The following is a 17540-nucleotide window of genomic DNA, read 5'->3' as shown; positions in this document are numbered from 1 at the left end:
TGTTGGGTTTCTAGATGATCATTTTTTAACAGAGGGCAAACAATTTATTTAATACTTACAAGTTCCCATTTGGCTAAGGATTTGCATAAGAAATACAGCTGTTTTGGGGATCTTTTAATTTTTAAAATCTCCAAATGGCCAGAATTTGCAATTCCGCCTGGATGACAGGACTTTTTTCAGGAATCATTTTGATGTCAGATGTTGAACCTTTACTTTGACAGTCAGAAGCAGCTCCTTGCACAGCACGTTTAGATTAGGTGTGGCCAAGCGGTTTTCACTCAAGGAATGGAAGAGATGGAGATTGTAAGGACTGAAAGGGCAGAGTGAGGCAGAGGAGTCATGAAACAAGTGGGAATGACCACTACCCTTTGGTTCAAACATGCACCTCACACCTAGGATTGGCCAAGTTCAGAGGAAGAGTCAGGATGTTTCTTTACTTTCATTTGCTGTTATTTCGGTTAACAGCAAAGGCAAGCCCTACGACAGGGTTAAAACTGGACTACATCCAAAGTGCTTTCTCATGTTTGGAGCAAGGTAGTGCATTAGCATATTGTATCACAGATAATACTCCTGGAGACAAATGTGGGCTGCTGTAATAAAATGGGACGTTACACTAAGTACAAAGAAAGTCCATACATTTATGTTTTTCAAATCTCATTGACTGTAAATCCTTACTTTTAAAATAAAATGTATTTCCCTCCTATAGGTGGAACCTAAGACTTTGCCTCCAGCCCTTGCTGATATAAAATAGTCCCACTCTTTTCAAGAGTACTGCTCTTGGACATGAGGACTGCAGGTACCATCTCACTTTGCTGGCTTTCGGGGGTTTGAAGATCTGCACGCAAATCCCAGCGAGGCAAATGAAGACTGTGCACAAAACAGTAAAACAGCCTATAATTTTCCAGCTAATTTTAGCAACAGGATCTCTTACGTTATGCTTTTTGGTGTATATCACACTAAAAATAGCAGCAACCATTGATGTAAGAGAATAGCAGAAAGGATGATCTCACTAGGACTGCAGGCTGTGTAAGAGCAGTGTGGGCAAGAGGAGGTGGAGGATGCTATGGATTACCTGCTCTCCCCTGAGCAAGACACCAGTGAAATCAGAATAGAACTGTAGCCAGTATACACACTAGATGAAGACACTGCTGAACTTTAAGTCTTTGTGGAGCTGGAAAATGAAAGAAAACGAAGAGTATTTAAACAGCATCCCCCTTATTACAGTCACTCCAGCGGGGCTCAGCTGTATAGAGTAGCACTGCATTCATGCCATAAGCTCTGGGGTTATGGGTTAAGGTCACAGACTACCCGCTTCGGGTGAACAACACAGCTGCTACCACTACATATACATTCCTGGAGGTATAGGATGGCTCTGCAGCCACTCAGTCAAATTGTTACCTGAGCTAACAGGCTGCTAGACAGATTTCTCTGCTTTCCTATGCTCGCTGACTGCTGCGGTCAAAGTGTTGGGGCAGCACTTAACTTGAAAGAAAGTAACCAGGGAATGATTTATTCACTACTTCCGGCAGTAAAAAAACCACTAAGGAGCACCAAGCAAAATGAGCAGGCAACAGACAAAAGAAGTGGTCCTTCCTTAAACAGCACCGAGTAAAACTGGAACTCGCTGCCACGGGATGTTGTGGAGGCTGAAATAAAGAATGGGTTAAAAACATCTGAGCACATCTCTGAAAGAAAAGTCCACTGAAGGCTGTCAAACACAAAGATGCAAACAGAGCCTCTGGCTCATGAAACCAAGCTGTTTCCTGCCAAAATCTGTGAGGCTGTGCTCTGAAAAGCATCACTGGATGCCTGTCTTGCTGTTGTATTCTTTCCTTAAGTGTCCACTACCAGCTCTTGTCAGAGACAGCATACTGGGCCAGGTGAGCCTTCAGTCTAGCTGAGAAGAGCCATTTTTTCCTCTCTGTGGGCAGATCCACAGTTTTTGTAGGCTGGAATGTGCTGTATCTGGCAGCTGAGAAGCAGGAAAATTGCAGTAGGTATCCAGCTCAGTGAAATTAAGATCTCAGGATTGCTCCTCACTTTGTGCAGAACCAAAGGAACATCTAAAGTCAGCGTGGCAGATACAGTGTGGGAAAGGAAACAAAAAAAAGAGATGTAATACGGTCTGCTTCCTGTTCCCGGTCCTGTACCATCTTCTCTCTGTCCCCTAACACCTCTCATTGCACATTTTAACTTTGGGTGAAAAAGCTTCCTTTAAAATAAAGCCTGTTTTCTCCTCTAAAGCAAAGATCAAAACGTGCGCATGGAGTACAGTAGCCGCACTGTGTGCTACGGAGTGGAGTGATGGTTGTACTGGGAATGTTAATAAACAGTGCCGAGAGCAGAACTTCTGCATAAAAAAGGGTGTATGTTACATCTCTCCCCCTCTCCCCTGTCTCATGCAATATTTACACAGCTGTGCTTTGTAAAATGTGTAAGGGAGTTTTTTATTATTATTTTTTGGTAATTTATTTACCTAAGATAGCCCAGCATCTGTTTTGCGGTGAGCTTCTTTCACAAAGTTTCACAGTTGCCTTGACTGATGCAAAAGGAGGTCATGGTCCTTACTCAGTGATCCTAAAACCATTTGTTTCAACCACTTAGCCATTCTATTTGGCTAATTTGTGTTCTCTTCTGTGCTTTTGGTTTGTCCTCTGCTTGGAAATGTGCATCCCTTGGGGAACTGATCTGGCTAGGTGAGTATTTTAGTTATCTGTTTTATAAAATGCAGAAGTGCACAGGAATTTGCAATAATATGCATCATTTACTGGCTCTCAATATGTACAGTATATTGGCTCTGAAGACTACTAATATTTTCCAGCTGCGTCCAAAAAAAAATAGTTCAATGCAGTCTTTGCAGTGGGTCCTTTCCCATGACTGCCTACACAGGTGATGAAGACTTTTCCTGTGTCCTGAAGAATTAATAAGCCTGAACATTTCTGTACCAGCAGCATACCACAGGAGATAAAATATTGCTTCTGCTTCCCAAACACATTAGAAAAAGCAAGTCTGCTGATCTCAACTGCTAAGACAGCACATGAAAGGAATGCAGTCCATTTCCTAACCAAGATCTAATCTATAGAAGAGTTTATAGATCCAAGTCAACATCCTGAATTGGTCCCAGAAGCAAACGAGAAAACTAGTTCAACTTTTGGAAGACAGGTAAAATACTTTCAATGTGTTTAATCCCATTTTGCAATTAAACAGTCCCATGCTGCACTATCAGATGATCTTCAAGGATAACTGCATCAGAGGAGACCTGTCTGGAGCTCACAAAGATTCATGTTTGACAGACTCCAAATCAGCAAGAAATGCAGAGCTATATTCAAACAGAGGGTGCTTCTGTCCTTCAACAGCTTTATTCCTGAGCTTTCAGAGCTCACCTCTGAAAAGATGTAGAAAGTGTCTGCTTTTGTCCCAATACCGAGGAAGCTTATAGTTTTCACTTGGTGACAAAAGTGAAGCACGAACCGTATCACTGTCTTTGCTTTATATGTATATGTTAAACAGAATGGGTGGCAGAATATGGCTCAGCCAGCAAGGACATCTGAAAAACATTAGGTCCATGGACTACCAATACAGCACTCCCATCCCAGGAATCCCGTCATCATCAGGAAGCATTGCTCCAACCTTTGTCAAGGAATAGTTTTCCATGCACTAAATCTTTCCTATCAATCTGAAAAATGATTCAGATGATGCTACTTGTGTGTGGAGCCAAAGATCAGCTCAGGTGGTCTTATGGCTGTCACAGCACACAGGGGATTTGCTTTTAACTTGGTCATTAAAGTCAGTGAAAATAGTATGTATGTATGATGCTAGCACCAGGCCAGCCGAAAAGACATCTTTAATTTGATATCTGAAGTGAAACACTTTCTGCATTTTTTAACTCAGAACTCCTACAGCTCCATACCCATTTTTAAATGATGCATTTCCTGACATCTGGAATTAGATGCAAGAAGGAGAGCCACAACATTGACTGACTGACTTCTCCAGGACCATACTGAAGGGATGTTTTCCTCAGGGGATTACAGCAAAGCTGAGGCATGTGCTCTAACACTTGCATGGGATTATTAATTTTATTAAAAATGGAAAGTACAGTTTAGGCTGAATCTCAGGGCCAAGTTTGCTGTGTTGTCCAGCGTCTGGAAAAAAAGGAACCTTTGAGGGACGTGAAAACATCTAGGACTTTTCAATCTGAACTGACTTTTCAATCAGTAGTTCTTTCCCCACCTCTAACTTCCTTCCATGATTTTGAGACAGTAATGCCAGCAGCATGTTGTCACAGGTCTCATGCTACTACATGAATTGCCAAAGAAAAGCTGAGCTATTGATCCAGTGGTAATTTGCTGTCAAAATGACTATGTCTGTTATAGCAAATGAGTAGTGTTAATCATTTGACTTGATGAATGCTATTGCAAAAGACTGACAATGCTCAAAGCACCACTATTAACCTGCTGCATTTTTCCTGGCTCACATTAAGTTCTTGATCTTTGCTGGCCTTGACCAATTAGAGTTTAAGTTATCCATTAAGGTGCATTTCTGGAAAAGTTCTGTTTAAAATAAACAACAACTTACATTGGTGAGTAACTCATCAACTATGCAGCAGTCTGATTCTGATTGCCTGGCAGAGAAACACACACATTTTGTGCAGTATCTGATAAAAGATCTATAATGTGCTAACACAAACCTATCATGTAGCACCTGTGACTAACAGATTGTGATATCAAAGTCTTGATGCCTAAGTGCTCCTGTAAATGCATTAAACTTTTAGCGGCAGGAACTGTAGATTGCCAGTGACAAGGAGCTGATATGGTATTTCAGTAGAAGTTGATAAGTGTTATTGCTTTTAGAAGAAAAGAAAAATCTTATGTTCTTGAAAACCACTGGGCAGCTTGTGTTTTGATGGGATACTGTAATGCAGAGAGCACGGATAAGGGAACACATGGACTCTGTGAAAGCAGAAAGACGTTTAAGAAAAGCTCTGTATTCTACAGTAGCTGGAGTTCCTTGAAGTATGCTCCCATTGTACGTTTGGCTTCGGGCATCTACCTGTTCACTTGAAACCAACTTTTTAGGTGGCAGCATGCACATGGGGCCATATTTAATTCCATGTACCAGTAATGGAAGCATGAAAGGTAGCACAGGCCCAAGCACGCTCTGCTTCTCGGCTGTGGCAGAACAAGGATGTTGGAAGACTGTAAGAGTGGGGAGAAATGTGCGAAACTGTGTATAAAGCCTTGGAGATGAGAAGAAGCACAGGTCTGAATGAGAACGGGGAAATGGGGTGAACAGGAGCAGGAGACCTAGTCACAGTATACAGTCTAACAAAGCTCAGAAAAAGTTCTTCAGAGAAAATGAACAGTGGAAGTTTGCATGTACCTGGGAGGCAACAGGTTCTGTCTGCTGTACTGCTCATGGCATCTCTTCAGCTTAACAGCACAAATTAACCTGATGAAATTCTCTTTGCTGTAAACCAAAATGTTCCGGCCACCAGAGAAACATGATCTGTTTCTGACCTCCCATTCAAAGAGCCAAACTATGCCGTGGGCTGGAGGTTTTTCTGCTTGTGAAATGTTCCCACTGTCTTAAGATATTAAGTTCAATGGAGGAAAAAATGGCACTGGTGCCTGCCGATAGACGTGTCAAGGTATGTAATGAAGCTGCTGCACAAGGCAGGTACAATCTTAATGGCTATGTGAGTGTGCTGTCTGACTTTTCTTTACACACTGAGAATTGGAGGGCAAGACAATGTCACATCTGGGAAATACTGAGTAAATGTAATTGGCAGGGATCCTGGATGTAGACCTCCTCTGGTCTAAGGAAAAGAGACATTTCCTTGGTTTTGTCTTTCTTAATAGGTCTATGAGTATCCAAACAGTTCAGCTTAAGGAAATTAATAAAGGTCATGAAATTCCTGTGTCTAGTTACGATCCAGTGAAAACTGCCCACCACAGCAAGTCACTGAAAGGTAGTGCCAGCGAATTATTTGATACTGAATACTCCAGGTCTGAAGTTGAATGTTTTCCCAGTAAAAAGGGATTATTTTTCTATTATTTTGTATAATACATGGTTCTCATGTTTTTCATCATATTTTCTACAGTCAGTCCCTCGAATCATTGGCAGTAATGTAGCACAATCATTGGAAACTTCTCTGAGCTTTGAGTTAGTGGATGGCGTCAAGTCTTTTGATGAGCCCATAGACCTTTTGCCTGAGGACAGATCAGATGCACTCTGCATCACTGATGCTGGAACATACTATACATATTTTATCTTCTCAGTAGTGCCAGGCAACAACTGTGTTTAGGGCATAAAGAATGCATTAAGAACACAATCTAGGATCTCCCTTATACCACTTTCTCTGGCATTTCCAAGATATAATTCCGAACAGACTTTGAAAACAAACTCTTGTGGTCATCTGATCTATGCCTGAATGAGTCTTTCTGATGCGTAAGGCATAAATAAAAGTTTCTTAGTAAATATGGAGAAGAAGTTTTCTTGAGTGCTGAGAATCTGCTAAGAAGAAAGCCGATGCCAGATTTAAGAAAAGGGTTATTGAAACGAGAGTTTGGACCGGTTGCCTGCATGTGGTTGTTCCATAACCAGCCATGGGGAGAGACATGGTACAATTAAGTTAGGGGTCACTGTCACTGCAAGGGAAATAGTCCAAAATAGGATCTCAGCTCCTCAGCTGCATAGAAATTGCTCAGAAATTCTTTTCAGACAGTCCCATAGATGGTGGCATGAGAATGAGCAGCACTAGCCTGAGTGGTGCAGCAAGCAATCATGAGGCTGACTTTAATAGCATCTTTACTACCAAAGACGTGTCCAGCAGTCTAACAGGGAGCTCTGTAGCTTACTGCAGGTTCATATAATATTATCAACTTCATAAGCCCCTGGAACTGTAAATATGTCTTTCAGTCATGCAGTGCAAGTGTTATTACTAATTCCTTAAGGTTTCTGCTCTGAAAGTCTCATTTGATTCCTGGGGTTTTCAAGGTGAAGACACACAAAAGCCTAGCACAGTGTGATCGGCAGCAAAACAGCCGGGGTGGAACTACAGCAAGGGAAGGTGGATGACCATGGTATGAAAAGCCCCATCAGTCTTTCAGTGGAAGAAGGACCACAGAGCTCCACCCATTTTGCAAACGGGTGCAGTGCAGTAAGTTGGTCAAGACCACAACTGAAGCAGAGCTAATTGTCCCTTCAGATATCTCAAGAAGCGCAAGGAGTACAAACATGTACCTTTCCTGGGATTACTGTCCTCTAGGGACCAAACTAACTTGTGGAAATACAAGTACCAGGATGACCTAAGTAAAGAAACTAATAGGATACTCTGAATTTGTATCTTAAACATTTTTTCCATGCCATGCTGTAGAAATACAATGGAAGTAGAATTGGCAAATACCATCCATATGCTACACTACAAAATGACTGACAGAGCACAAAGTGAACATTACTCCTGGACTGAATCAAGAGAATGCATTAAAAAAATGCATAAGTGGAATACTGATACACATTAACTCAATCTTCTCTTATTATGGAATTAAAAAACTTATACCTGTAATTATGGCTTACCCCCATTACAAGCAGAGCTGCCACAGAACTGAACACTGGCCAGCTTTGTACATGAGTTCAAAGCCAGTGTGATGTTGCCTTATTTTCTTACTAACATCATCTTTATCCTCTCTTGCCCTTCTTCTCAGTTAACAAGAGTTATGTACTGAAAGTGCTGAGATAAAGTAATGGTAAGGAGGATACCGCAAAAGGTATTTGAAAAGCAGAAGTAATTTACTACATGTCTGCTTTGTTTTACTTCCTAAGCCTTCCTGTTGTGAAAGAAAATTCATCTTTTCTGGCAGACTCCAGCCTTTTTAGGCCTGAGAGCTCCCCAGGAGCTTTCGAGTGCAGGTAAATGGATGTAAGACTCAAGGAGTATAGTACAAGGAACATGGAATTAATGTTGGTTTTTGCTTTGGCTGTCACGTCTGACGTATAAGGAGAGTGCTACATCCTTGCTTGCAAGTATCTAGATGTAAAAAACACAAGGCTGAGTCCTCTGCTCATTACTATGGGTCTGAAATGCCATGAATGGAAAGGTCATGTTGCTGGTGGGTGAAGCATGTAGGATCTACACCCAGCAAAGTCTCCACGTGAGACAGATGTCAGGGTGCTCCAAGCCTCAGGGGCCCGTGATGTAAAAGCGCAGAGGAAGGACTGTGGATGGACAATAGGTGCAGCCTGTATTCTGCACGCAGCAGAGACCCCAAGAGTAGGCACAGGGGAAGCATCCACTGCCTAATCTAAATAGCACACAGAGTGGTTTTGTCCTCTTCTGTTCTCCTGCCAGTTTGCACATATGTTCTGAGCATACAGCCTGCCCTCCAAAGACCACTTACAGGGGCAATCACAAGGAAGCAAAGCAGGAAGAAAGTACCCAAAAAGGGAATTTGTTCAAGAGAAAAAAATGGAGACAGATGTAGAGCGACTAGTCACGGCTGGCGGTAAATAACCCTCTGCCTGGAGTGCTCTCTTTCTCTAAGAGGAGTTCACATATTCCATTTCATATTTCCTTTCTAGGAAGTAAAATCTTTGTTTTCCTGGCATTTGTTCTTTTTTTTCTTTCCCCTATATACTTTTTCCCTTCTGTATGGTCTAAAATTGTCTTCTCATTTTCCCTTTCTCTTCTACGTTGTGCTCTCTTTCAAGTGCGACATTTCTCCAACTGCCCCCTCACACAGACCTAATTTCCCTGCAACTGTCCTAGGCAACATCTTTCACTATAACCCTCTCACAGTCTCTGTGCCGTGAGCACTCCCCTCTGTCTCTACATGTGCATAAACATACGGGTGCTTCACATCTGTTCCCGCGTTACAGTCCCCACTTTTTCTCATGTGCACACCTCAGAATTAAGCAAATGCAACATACACAGACAGAATATTCATCCTCTCATTCCCATAAACCTGTCAAGGCATATAGGCCAAGAAGCTATCTCTGCATAAATCTAAATCTCCTGCGAGGAAGCAATCTACTCAAAGGCAATAAAGCCAAAGGATATATTATTATCTTTGGTGTGGATCCTACTGGGCTGGGAAGTTGGCTGCTGGCTCCTTTCTGAACTTTCCTTCCCAGCCAGAACAGCCATCCCACAGACAAGTCTAAGCTTCCTTTCCTTGGTCTGATTTCCTCCTCCCGTTGTTTGGCTGGTAACCCAAAGGACAGGGTTTAATTATGGAGTTTGGAAACCTGGCTTACGCTACTCTGCCAGCACAGGATAAAACTTCATCCTGCCTTCAGAACCAGCATCATTCTGCACTGCTGATACCTGCATTATCCCACGCAGCATAAAATGAACCACATGGAAGAAATGCCAAGTCAAACAAAAAGATGGTTTTAGTCTTTAAACTTCTACTGCGAATTTCACTGAGAAAAAACCAAAACACTGAAGCTCAGAGATTATTGTATGTTAAAACTGCCCGCATTTTGACCATAGATTAAATAAATGGCAAGGCCTTTTTCTGGACAGGAGAGACATAGGAACAGATGGATCTGAAACAGGTCCAGGGTCCAAAGCCCCCCTCTCAGAGAGGAACGCTGTGGCAAGTCACTGGGTAATATGGGACGTTAACATCATTTGTACGGCTTTCAGATGACCAGTATATTTTCTAGGCAGATGCCACATTGAAGACTCATAAAACATTTTACACTTCTGGAGATAAAGCACCCATGTCAAATACAAAGGGCCAGACATTAATATCAGACCCACATGTGATTTATGAGGTAAGGCAGGGAACTGTGCACAGCACCACAGCAGGATGTGTCCCTCAGCGGGGAGCACCTTGTGCCAGTGTCACCCTGGCATCAAAAGACACTTCAGTACTGTTTTGTCCTTCACCACTGATGAGCTGTGGCTCTTTAGGTAATCTCTCTGCCAGCCGTGCTCTTGCAGTGACCCTGTTTTACACAGAAGCTGAGGCAATGAATTCAGAGAGGCTGCTGGAAAGCCACGGCAGAAGTATTGGGGTGGGGCTGTGTGGATATAGCATAAAGATGGTTTGAAAGTGCATCCCATGCAGGCAGGATAAAGCTCTTTTTCTTCACAGCTGTGACAGTGATAGATAGCTTGGTGAATCTGAGCTATATCTAGTTGGTACCTGGCTTGAGTCCCTGATGTTGCAAGGTGATTTTCTGCCATTTTACAGGCAAGTCTAAGCAGAATCTGGGATTCTTCTGTAGTAAGTGAGGAAGGTCATGAGGAAGGAATAACCTTCTCTTCTCTGACTTGTTCTTGCCTCTCTAAGCACCTCAGGAAGTTTGACACGGGCAGTTGTGCTTCTTCATGATGAGCACCCAGCGGTGTCAAGAGTGGCGGAAGTGCTTTGGAGGTGTAAGGCTTTAGATACTTCTCTTGTCCAGCTCAGCAGCTCAGTGCCACCATCTAGCCAGGACTTGGATGAGACAGAGATGATGACCACATGTGGGGAAAACCACCAGAAGTGACATCAAAATTGATAGCCAACCTCTGGCTGTTGCACAAATGGAGAACATTTGTCATTAACAAAGAGTACCCCAAACTTTGGGGGGAGTTAGCCCCTACTCTGACAATGATGTAGAAGCAGTGACCCAGTCAGGTTTTAGCCATCTGTGTCTGCAGAGGAGGTTGTGATCTCTCCCTTTCAATGGGCACTGAGCTTTTGTTCATGTTTTTGCCGCTCCATGAGTAGACCAGTTTAGTACAAGGTGAAGCTCTGCCTTACATCATCTGGAGCCTGGAGCTGATGGAGGAAACAGCCCCTAGTGTCTACTGAGCAGGACACCTCACTGAAATCACCAGAGCCCTGGGGATGGTGGCAGCAAGGCAGTCACGGGGAGCCTGGCACTTGTCTGCCTGCAGGTCCACCCTCTCTGCCTGCCAAAGTGCCACATCTGCAGTCAATAAGGGCCCACAAGCTGGCTCCTCCTCATTAGAGGAGAGAGGGCAGCTGGCAGGGGATCCTCCAAGGGCTCCCAGGCACGGGAATCAGTCCCCTCCCAGTCTGGAATAGCCCAAATTTGGTGACTTTCTGGGCACGCTGTAAAGGACAGCTGTTTGACAGGGTCTCCAGAGAAAGCTGTGGGTATGTTTCCTACACGATGAAGGATATAGGTGGCTGGCCAAGTGCCCACAGAACTGATTTTAATGCTGTTCAGGTTGAATTTACTTTTCTGTGCTGTATAGTTCATTATACACAGTGCCCTGGACAAGCATGTGTTGTTTCAAAACAAACCAAAACCATACTATTTTAAATCCAAACAAGCAAGAAAGAAAAAAAAAAACATATTGCGAAAGATCCTTTGGGCTATTTAGAGGGCCCTCTCAAATACTGGAGGCTGAAGATGAAAGCTCTGCTTGCCTTCATCTAACAAATAAGACTTCTGTTACTTTTATTGGCAATAAATACTTGATTATTTAGCTGTAAGCAAAATTGAGGCATTAACTTCACCTATGCATGTAGCACTGACCCAGAAAAATATTTCCAATAGTATTAAGCACCCAGATGATCTCAGGATAAGTGATCGATGGACAGTTAAGTATGTAACATAACATAACCCAAAAGATGATTAACAAGAAAGATCACACACAAAAATTAACTGAGAAGAGGCAGAAGAGCTGCTTCCTAAACCTTATGAAGTGTAACGCCCAGTGATATCTATTTTGATATGACGCCTCCAATCACACTTCATAGTATTACAGATTAATAAAACAACTCCTTCTGTAAGTCTCTTAAAAGTCATTACTAAGTGAGCTCAAGTGTTGTATGATGCTTGAAAAGTCCTTCTACCTTATATAAGTTTAGGGATATTAATTTAAACAGTATAACTGCAGGGCACAGCCTAGGCAGGTACTGCTTTTTGCTAAGTGATTGTCACTGCTATCCCAGAATTGAATGTGGACATTTTGACAGAAAAAGACCACCTATCTTTTGCTGCATTATTCAAATACTTCAGATATTTGGCCAAAATACAGAAGTGACACACTACAGAAACATTCACAGCTGCAGGAGTAATAAAACCACTACAATATTTTCATTAGACTGACCTTTTCTCAGAAGAAGTTACAAGATGTTTAGAATTGATCACCTTTCTATACAGCATTCAGTGTATTCTGATAACAAAACAGAGCAACTGGAGATCATGTTCTCAGGCTCCTGAAAGCCGTGGCTTACCTGGCTCCACTTCATGCCATCCACTTGACTGGCTGCCACTTCCTGGAGAGCGCCCTTGGCTTGTATAAAACGGCTCCTCACCAGGACTGTCCATCTCATCCTCCACAGACTTGAGACGTTTTGTAGAGCTGAAAAAGTAAAAACACATAATAAATACTCTATGTACGGAAAGTAACAAAGGCACTTCTGTTGGCACATATCTTGCTAGCCCTGCTTGAGACTAACTTGGTTATGGAAACTATAACAGATGTAGGGCCCTGAGAAGGGGAAGGTGTGAGTCCTGCACAGCCATCCTGCCCGCCCAACTTCTCAGCATCCACTTCTTGTTTCTGATTTGCTTCATTGCTAATGACTAAACTTCAGTGAGATACAAAACAATCTCTCACAGAGTCCAGACTGAACCCTTAAACATGCATTAGTTTAACTAGAATATAGTTTAATATTTAGGCTTTTACAGATCAAAAAGTAGGACATTTTTCAAACTTCTATTTTCAATCTTTTAACCATAGCCATTAAATTAACCCAGACTTCAGTCCCATAAGAAGAAGCGTAGACAAGTGAACGGTGGAAAAATCCATTCTTGGTTCAAACGTTCACGTTATCCTACAAGTATAAGCATTTTACTCTGCAACTGTATGCCACCAAGCATAAAAAGCCCCCAACAGGTATCTCTGGCTAGTGTCAGTACTAAAGGATTCCCTTGTGATATATCACACCTCCCTCACCAAAGACTCAGGAGACAGAAGAGCCCTTTCAGTGGTCTCTGGTGGCCACTGACTCAGAGTCTGGTAGTTCCGCAGGGAGAGGATCCCAAAGCCAAAGACACTCAGCTTGGCTCTATTTTCTATAATGAGTTGTACAGACTGCGTGGGGACGTTACCGAGAATTTCTCTTCTAAGTACTATTCCAAGGCTGGGTCAGCTCACTTTTTTCACCAAATCTGTATTCTATTAAGACTTAAGGCATTCAAGAACAGGCTCCTCTGTGTAGGGGGAATGTATTTAACAGACATAAAATATTCCACTGCAATTTCTATTGGTTTAAAACTTGCAGCCTCTCTGCAGCTCCCCACCCGAAGCTCTGCACAGGTAGGAGCTGGCGGGTATGCAAAATCAGTTTGTGAGAAACAAGAAGAATAATTCTTGCGGTATGTGTGGAATGCAGGTTTGGCCATTCCTTAATTTAGAGAATTGTTATGTGTCAATAGGGGAAATTGTGTGCATACAATATAATTACCGCCTGATAATTCTGCTGAGTCTGTGTATTTAAGGAATATTTTTTTTTTTTCTGACTGGGAACAGCCTAATGAGAGGAAAACAAACATATTACCAAGTTATTAACTACCCATGCTGTTTATAATTAGCTCCTTATCAGTGGTAGCTATTTGCAGAAGAACAGAAGAGCAACAACTGAGCTCTTAAGTAACATTAATAACCTCACTTTTTTGCTTCTGGAGTCACAACTAAATTCTACCTGAGAATGGTGCTAATGATAAGCACTGTAGGGTACACAGTTTATACGCAAAAAAGAAAGAGCACAAAGTTTTTATAATTGATATGTAATGGGAATTGTAGTCACCGAGCTTCATAATGTGCACACTAAGTGCAAAATGTAGAATGTTCTTCCAATCACTGCAAACTGTAAGAAGTTATTGCTAAGAGCCTCTCTTTAAAGATTTTTTTTTTTAAATAAAAACAACAGCTATATTCAAACTATAGAGACTTTTTACATGTGCGCTTGCTTACTGCAAAGCTGGTGGCACTGCAGACTGAGATAAAAACGTAAAAGAACCCTGGGCTGAAGTCAGACTTCCTTGTCATGTCTTTGAAATAAGTGATCTATTTTGGCTGAAGGGGACAAAAAAAAATCAATCTGGTTCCTTAATAGTGTTCAAGACTACCAGAGTGACTGGACTTGTTTATAAATCTAATCTCATGGATGGTTAAAGTGAAAGGTAAAAAATAAAAAATATTCTTGTTTGATAGTTGCCATCTAAGCCAAAATCAAAATCAGACTGGGTAGTCATCTGCATTAACAATTCAGTTTTCCAAAGGCTGTGTCACAAATTTCTAAATGCTATATGAAAATTAGAATGCATTATAGGCCAAGGTCCAAAAACGATGTTAGTCTCACAGATAACACTTTTTATGATAAAAGAATGCATATAAGTCTATCTTAAGACTTTCCTGCTATGACAAAGTGGCACATCTCAATATGCTCCAAATTCTCTTCTGCCACAAGTGAAACTCCAACAATTCTAGTGGAACTTCTCCTGATACACCGAGATACAAGCCAGAAGTTATGCAAGTCAATGCAGCAGTTTTTCTTCGAAGCTTGTACATATAAAAAGAACCTTAACAGCAATCCAGTTGAACATTTGGCTCTGTGAATCTGAAACAGCTCCACATCTTGAGGCCCCCAAACAGCTTGTCAAAGAATTTAATGGTTACTTTCCCAGATGAGTAATGATGCTGGCCTGGGTTTCCAAGTAACCTGGTAGTAGGCAGAGATTAAATTACCTGGTAGAGGATGTGCTAGGTAAAGACCTCCTCATTGCTCCTGGGCTCATGCTGTAGTATGAAGAACTTTCCAAATCTGAGAGGGAGAAATTAGGACCTGTTCCTGCAGCTATCGGTGCTGGGGAAACAAAAGAGATTGCAGTCAGTAAGTCATGTGAATAAGGCACGAATTGCACTTTCTTCTTCCTCATGAGTGTGTTTCGTTTCACGATGAGAACAGATGGGGTGTGGAAATTATTAGGAAATACTAATGGTAACCGGCATTGCAATCAAGAAGATGTAAATTTACCAAGAATACAATGTTCCACGACATAGACTCTTTCTTACATTCCTCCAAAGGTATTCTTTTTTAAAAAAAATTTAAACAATTATGGCAAGACTTTCTTTAAGCACTGCTTTTCTACTAATATCTTTCTAACATTTAATCAAACTTGTTGCTTTTGCTTTTAGGACAACATCGCATCTATTGGCATAGTTACAAATAGGCTGCATCATCCCTGTAGCGTGCTTGGCATAATCTATAAGCAGTACAGGCAGGGAAATACACACTTCAGGACCTTTGGTATATACGTGATGTACATCACAAGCACAGAGGTTACAAATGCTCCTTGGAGAAAGCACAAAAGCAGATGAGAAACCTGAGTTCTTTTCTGCCTGTGAACATCTGAGTTTTCCTCTGGCCTCTCCTCCAGCTACATCAGAGCTAGAGACATACGACTCTCAAAAACTTTTATCCAGCATTTAGCTTCCACTGTTCACCTCTCATTACCTTATCCAGCACCTAAGTTTTATAGTAAGGTATATGAATACCTTTAATTTCCCTGTCCTAGAGCCTTGGTTTTACATTAAAACATAATGAATTCCTACACACCCTGAAGTTTGCAGGCACAAGCCTATGAACGCCATGTACCTTATTCTTCTGGGAACAGAACAGGAACAGAGCAGTTTAATGTTAAAGTCAACAGAAAATGCATTTCACGAAGAAATGCCACTATATGGCAAATGGTACCATATCCACTGTCGCTGTTCCAGTACTATTTACAGGACAATACAACTTTGGGAGCTGACAATTACAGATCATGATTTTCTCTCACATTTCAGAGACATCTGAAAAAGGACGTACTGCACAATTAAATGCACAAGCTTGGCCTGGAACGTATTGTCTGAGAGCCCTGATTCACAGCAACAAAGGCGAAGCAGTCTCAATGCCACACAAGGATGCTGAGCCAAGTTTAATCTTTGGTCTGAGAATCTGGCCCATTTTCAACCATGAAAAAATCTTTCACTCTGACGGGGCAGGAGTGAGGAAATGAAGACAGGATAGCTCCTATCACCCAGCTAACATGTCTGGGCTGAAACGCAGGCTTCTGGGAGTGCTGCCATTGACTGTAAAGGGGCCAGTATTTCACCCCAAGTCTTAAGGAGCTCACAGTGTCAGATTTGACAGAGGAATAATGTAGCTTTGCAGCTGCCTCATCATCCCCACAAGACAATTAGTTGTTGTTTGGCAAGGATCTTTTAAGAACATCATTGAGACAGAAAGGGAACAGCCTGGATAGCCACGGACTTTTAAAAGCATGGGACGGAAAATACACAACGCCATTAAAACTTGAGAAAATCTGGAATGATCATTAAAAGGAACTAAGTTGGGAAGTAATTTATGACAAGAACACTCAAATCCTTTGTTATCTTCTCTTAACTATCATATGCTTCCTGCACACTGGGTATATGAGAGGGTGTGTTAACAGAAAGAAAGAAAAATTAAGCATAGTAAAATTAACTCATTTTATCAATTTGTGCTTTCTGCAACAGTTTCCTGACAGCAGCTACAGGAGGCTGTAAAACTGATGAATTTGCATGGAAAAAGAAACCGGTGTAAGTAATTTGTGTAAAAGGTAACACGGACATGGACTGCTATAATTCAGACACCCTGCAGATAGCAGACTGCTGCAGTGTGAGCAGTTATGGGTTAGAAAAATGACCACACTGCAGTCAGTCTGACTTGAATGGAAATCAATCATAAAGGTACTCTCTGCAGCATCTACTCCACAGTTTTCAGCAACTTCTTTGCCAAACAGATTTGTGGTCTGTAAACCCTTTGCTGATCAATTCCTCTGCACCCTCTACCTACCAAAGCCTAACTTACAGGTTAAGCATACTATTTTCCAAACAGGAACATAAAAAGGCAAGCACTAAATTAAAGCACCGTTTCTTTCTGAGGCACAATGAATTTCCTAGCTTTGCAAGATTTATGAAACAGTTTTATTCCAAACAGATATGGAAGAAAAACTGGTATCTGGATAACGTTTCTCTTCTTTCTCTCACTTCCCTCTGTTTATCACTCTCTCCCCAAATCCTGGACGTTTCTGTTCCAACCCTTGACTTGGCCCTGTAGGAAAATGAAATGTATCTCCAGACCAGGGGTGGGGTAGAAACAATGTATTGCTAATGCTGTGTAAACTCAGCACAAAGTAGAAAGGGCTAATCACACAGTAATTTCCGCCCAGGTAGCAAACATGAAGGATGCTTTGTTTGTCACAGGCCAAACCACCTTGCCATACTCAGGAGCCTGTTGCCACCTGAGGGTTAAAGAACAAACCCCACCTCTAATATACACCAACAGATCTAAGCAGCAGAGGTTAAAGTGCCTGGCTGGTCTGTGGTGGCGAGTACCTGAAATCCCTTGGCAGTCCTTACATAGGAGCCACGATCCTGCCACAACCAGCTCAAGGTCTCTGGCCCTAGCAGTGCTGTGGCAAACATTGCACAGGGCTAAGCTGTTCTGAAATCCTTTCCTCTGCCTGCCTGACAGGCACAT

General features: G+C 42.0%; 1 protein-coding gene across 1 annotated transcript in view; it reads right to left on the bottom strand.

The window, feature by feature from the left end:
• The window catches only part of NFIA (nuclear factor I A), a 271739-nt gene that overhangs the window by 68525 nt on the left and 185674 nt on the right, over nucleotides 1-17540 (bottom strand). Inside the window, exons 5-6 of the mRNA XM_019474142.1 lie at nucleotides 14723-14840; nucleotides 12204-12331 (exon numbers count right to left, since the gene is read on the bottom strand). Coding sequence (XP_019329687.1) covers nucleotides 12204-12331; nucleotides 14723-14840 — 246 coding nt within the window. The remainder of the gene's footprint in view (nucleotides 1-12203; nucleotides 12332-14722; nucleotides 14841-17540) is intronic.

The sequence above is a fragment of the Aptenodytes forsteri genome, unplaced genomic scaffold (assembly GCF_000699145.1).
Source record: "Aptenodytes forsteri isolate BGI_AS27 unplaced genomic scaffold, ASM69914v1 Scaffold119, whole genome shotgun sequence".
Lineage (NCBI taxonomy): Eukaryota > Metazoa > Chordata > Aves > Sphenisciformes > Spheniscidae > Aptenodytes > Aptenodytes forsteri.
Note: the sequence above shows the minus strand (reverse complement) of the source record. Positions and strands in the feature narration are given on the sequence as shown.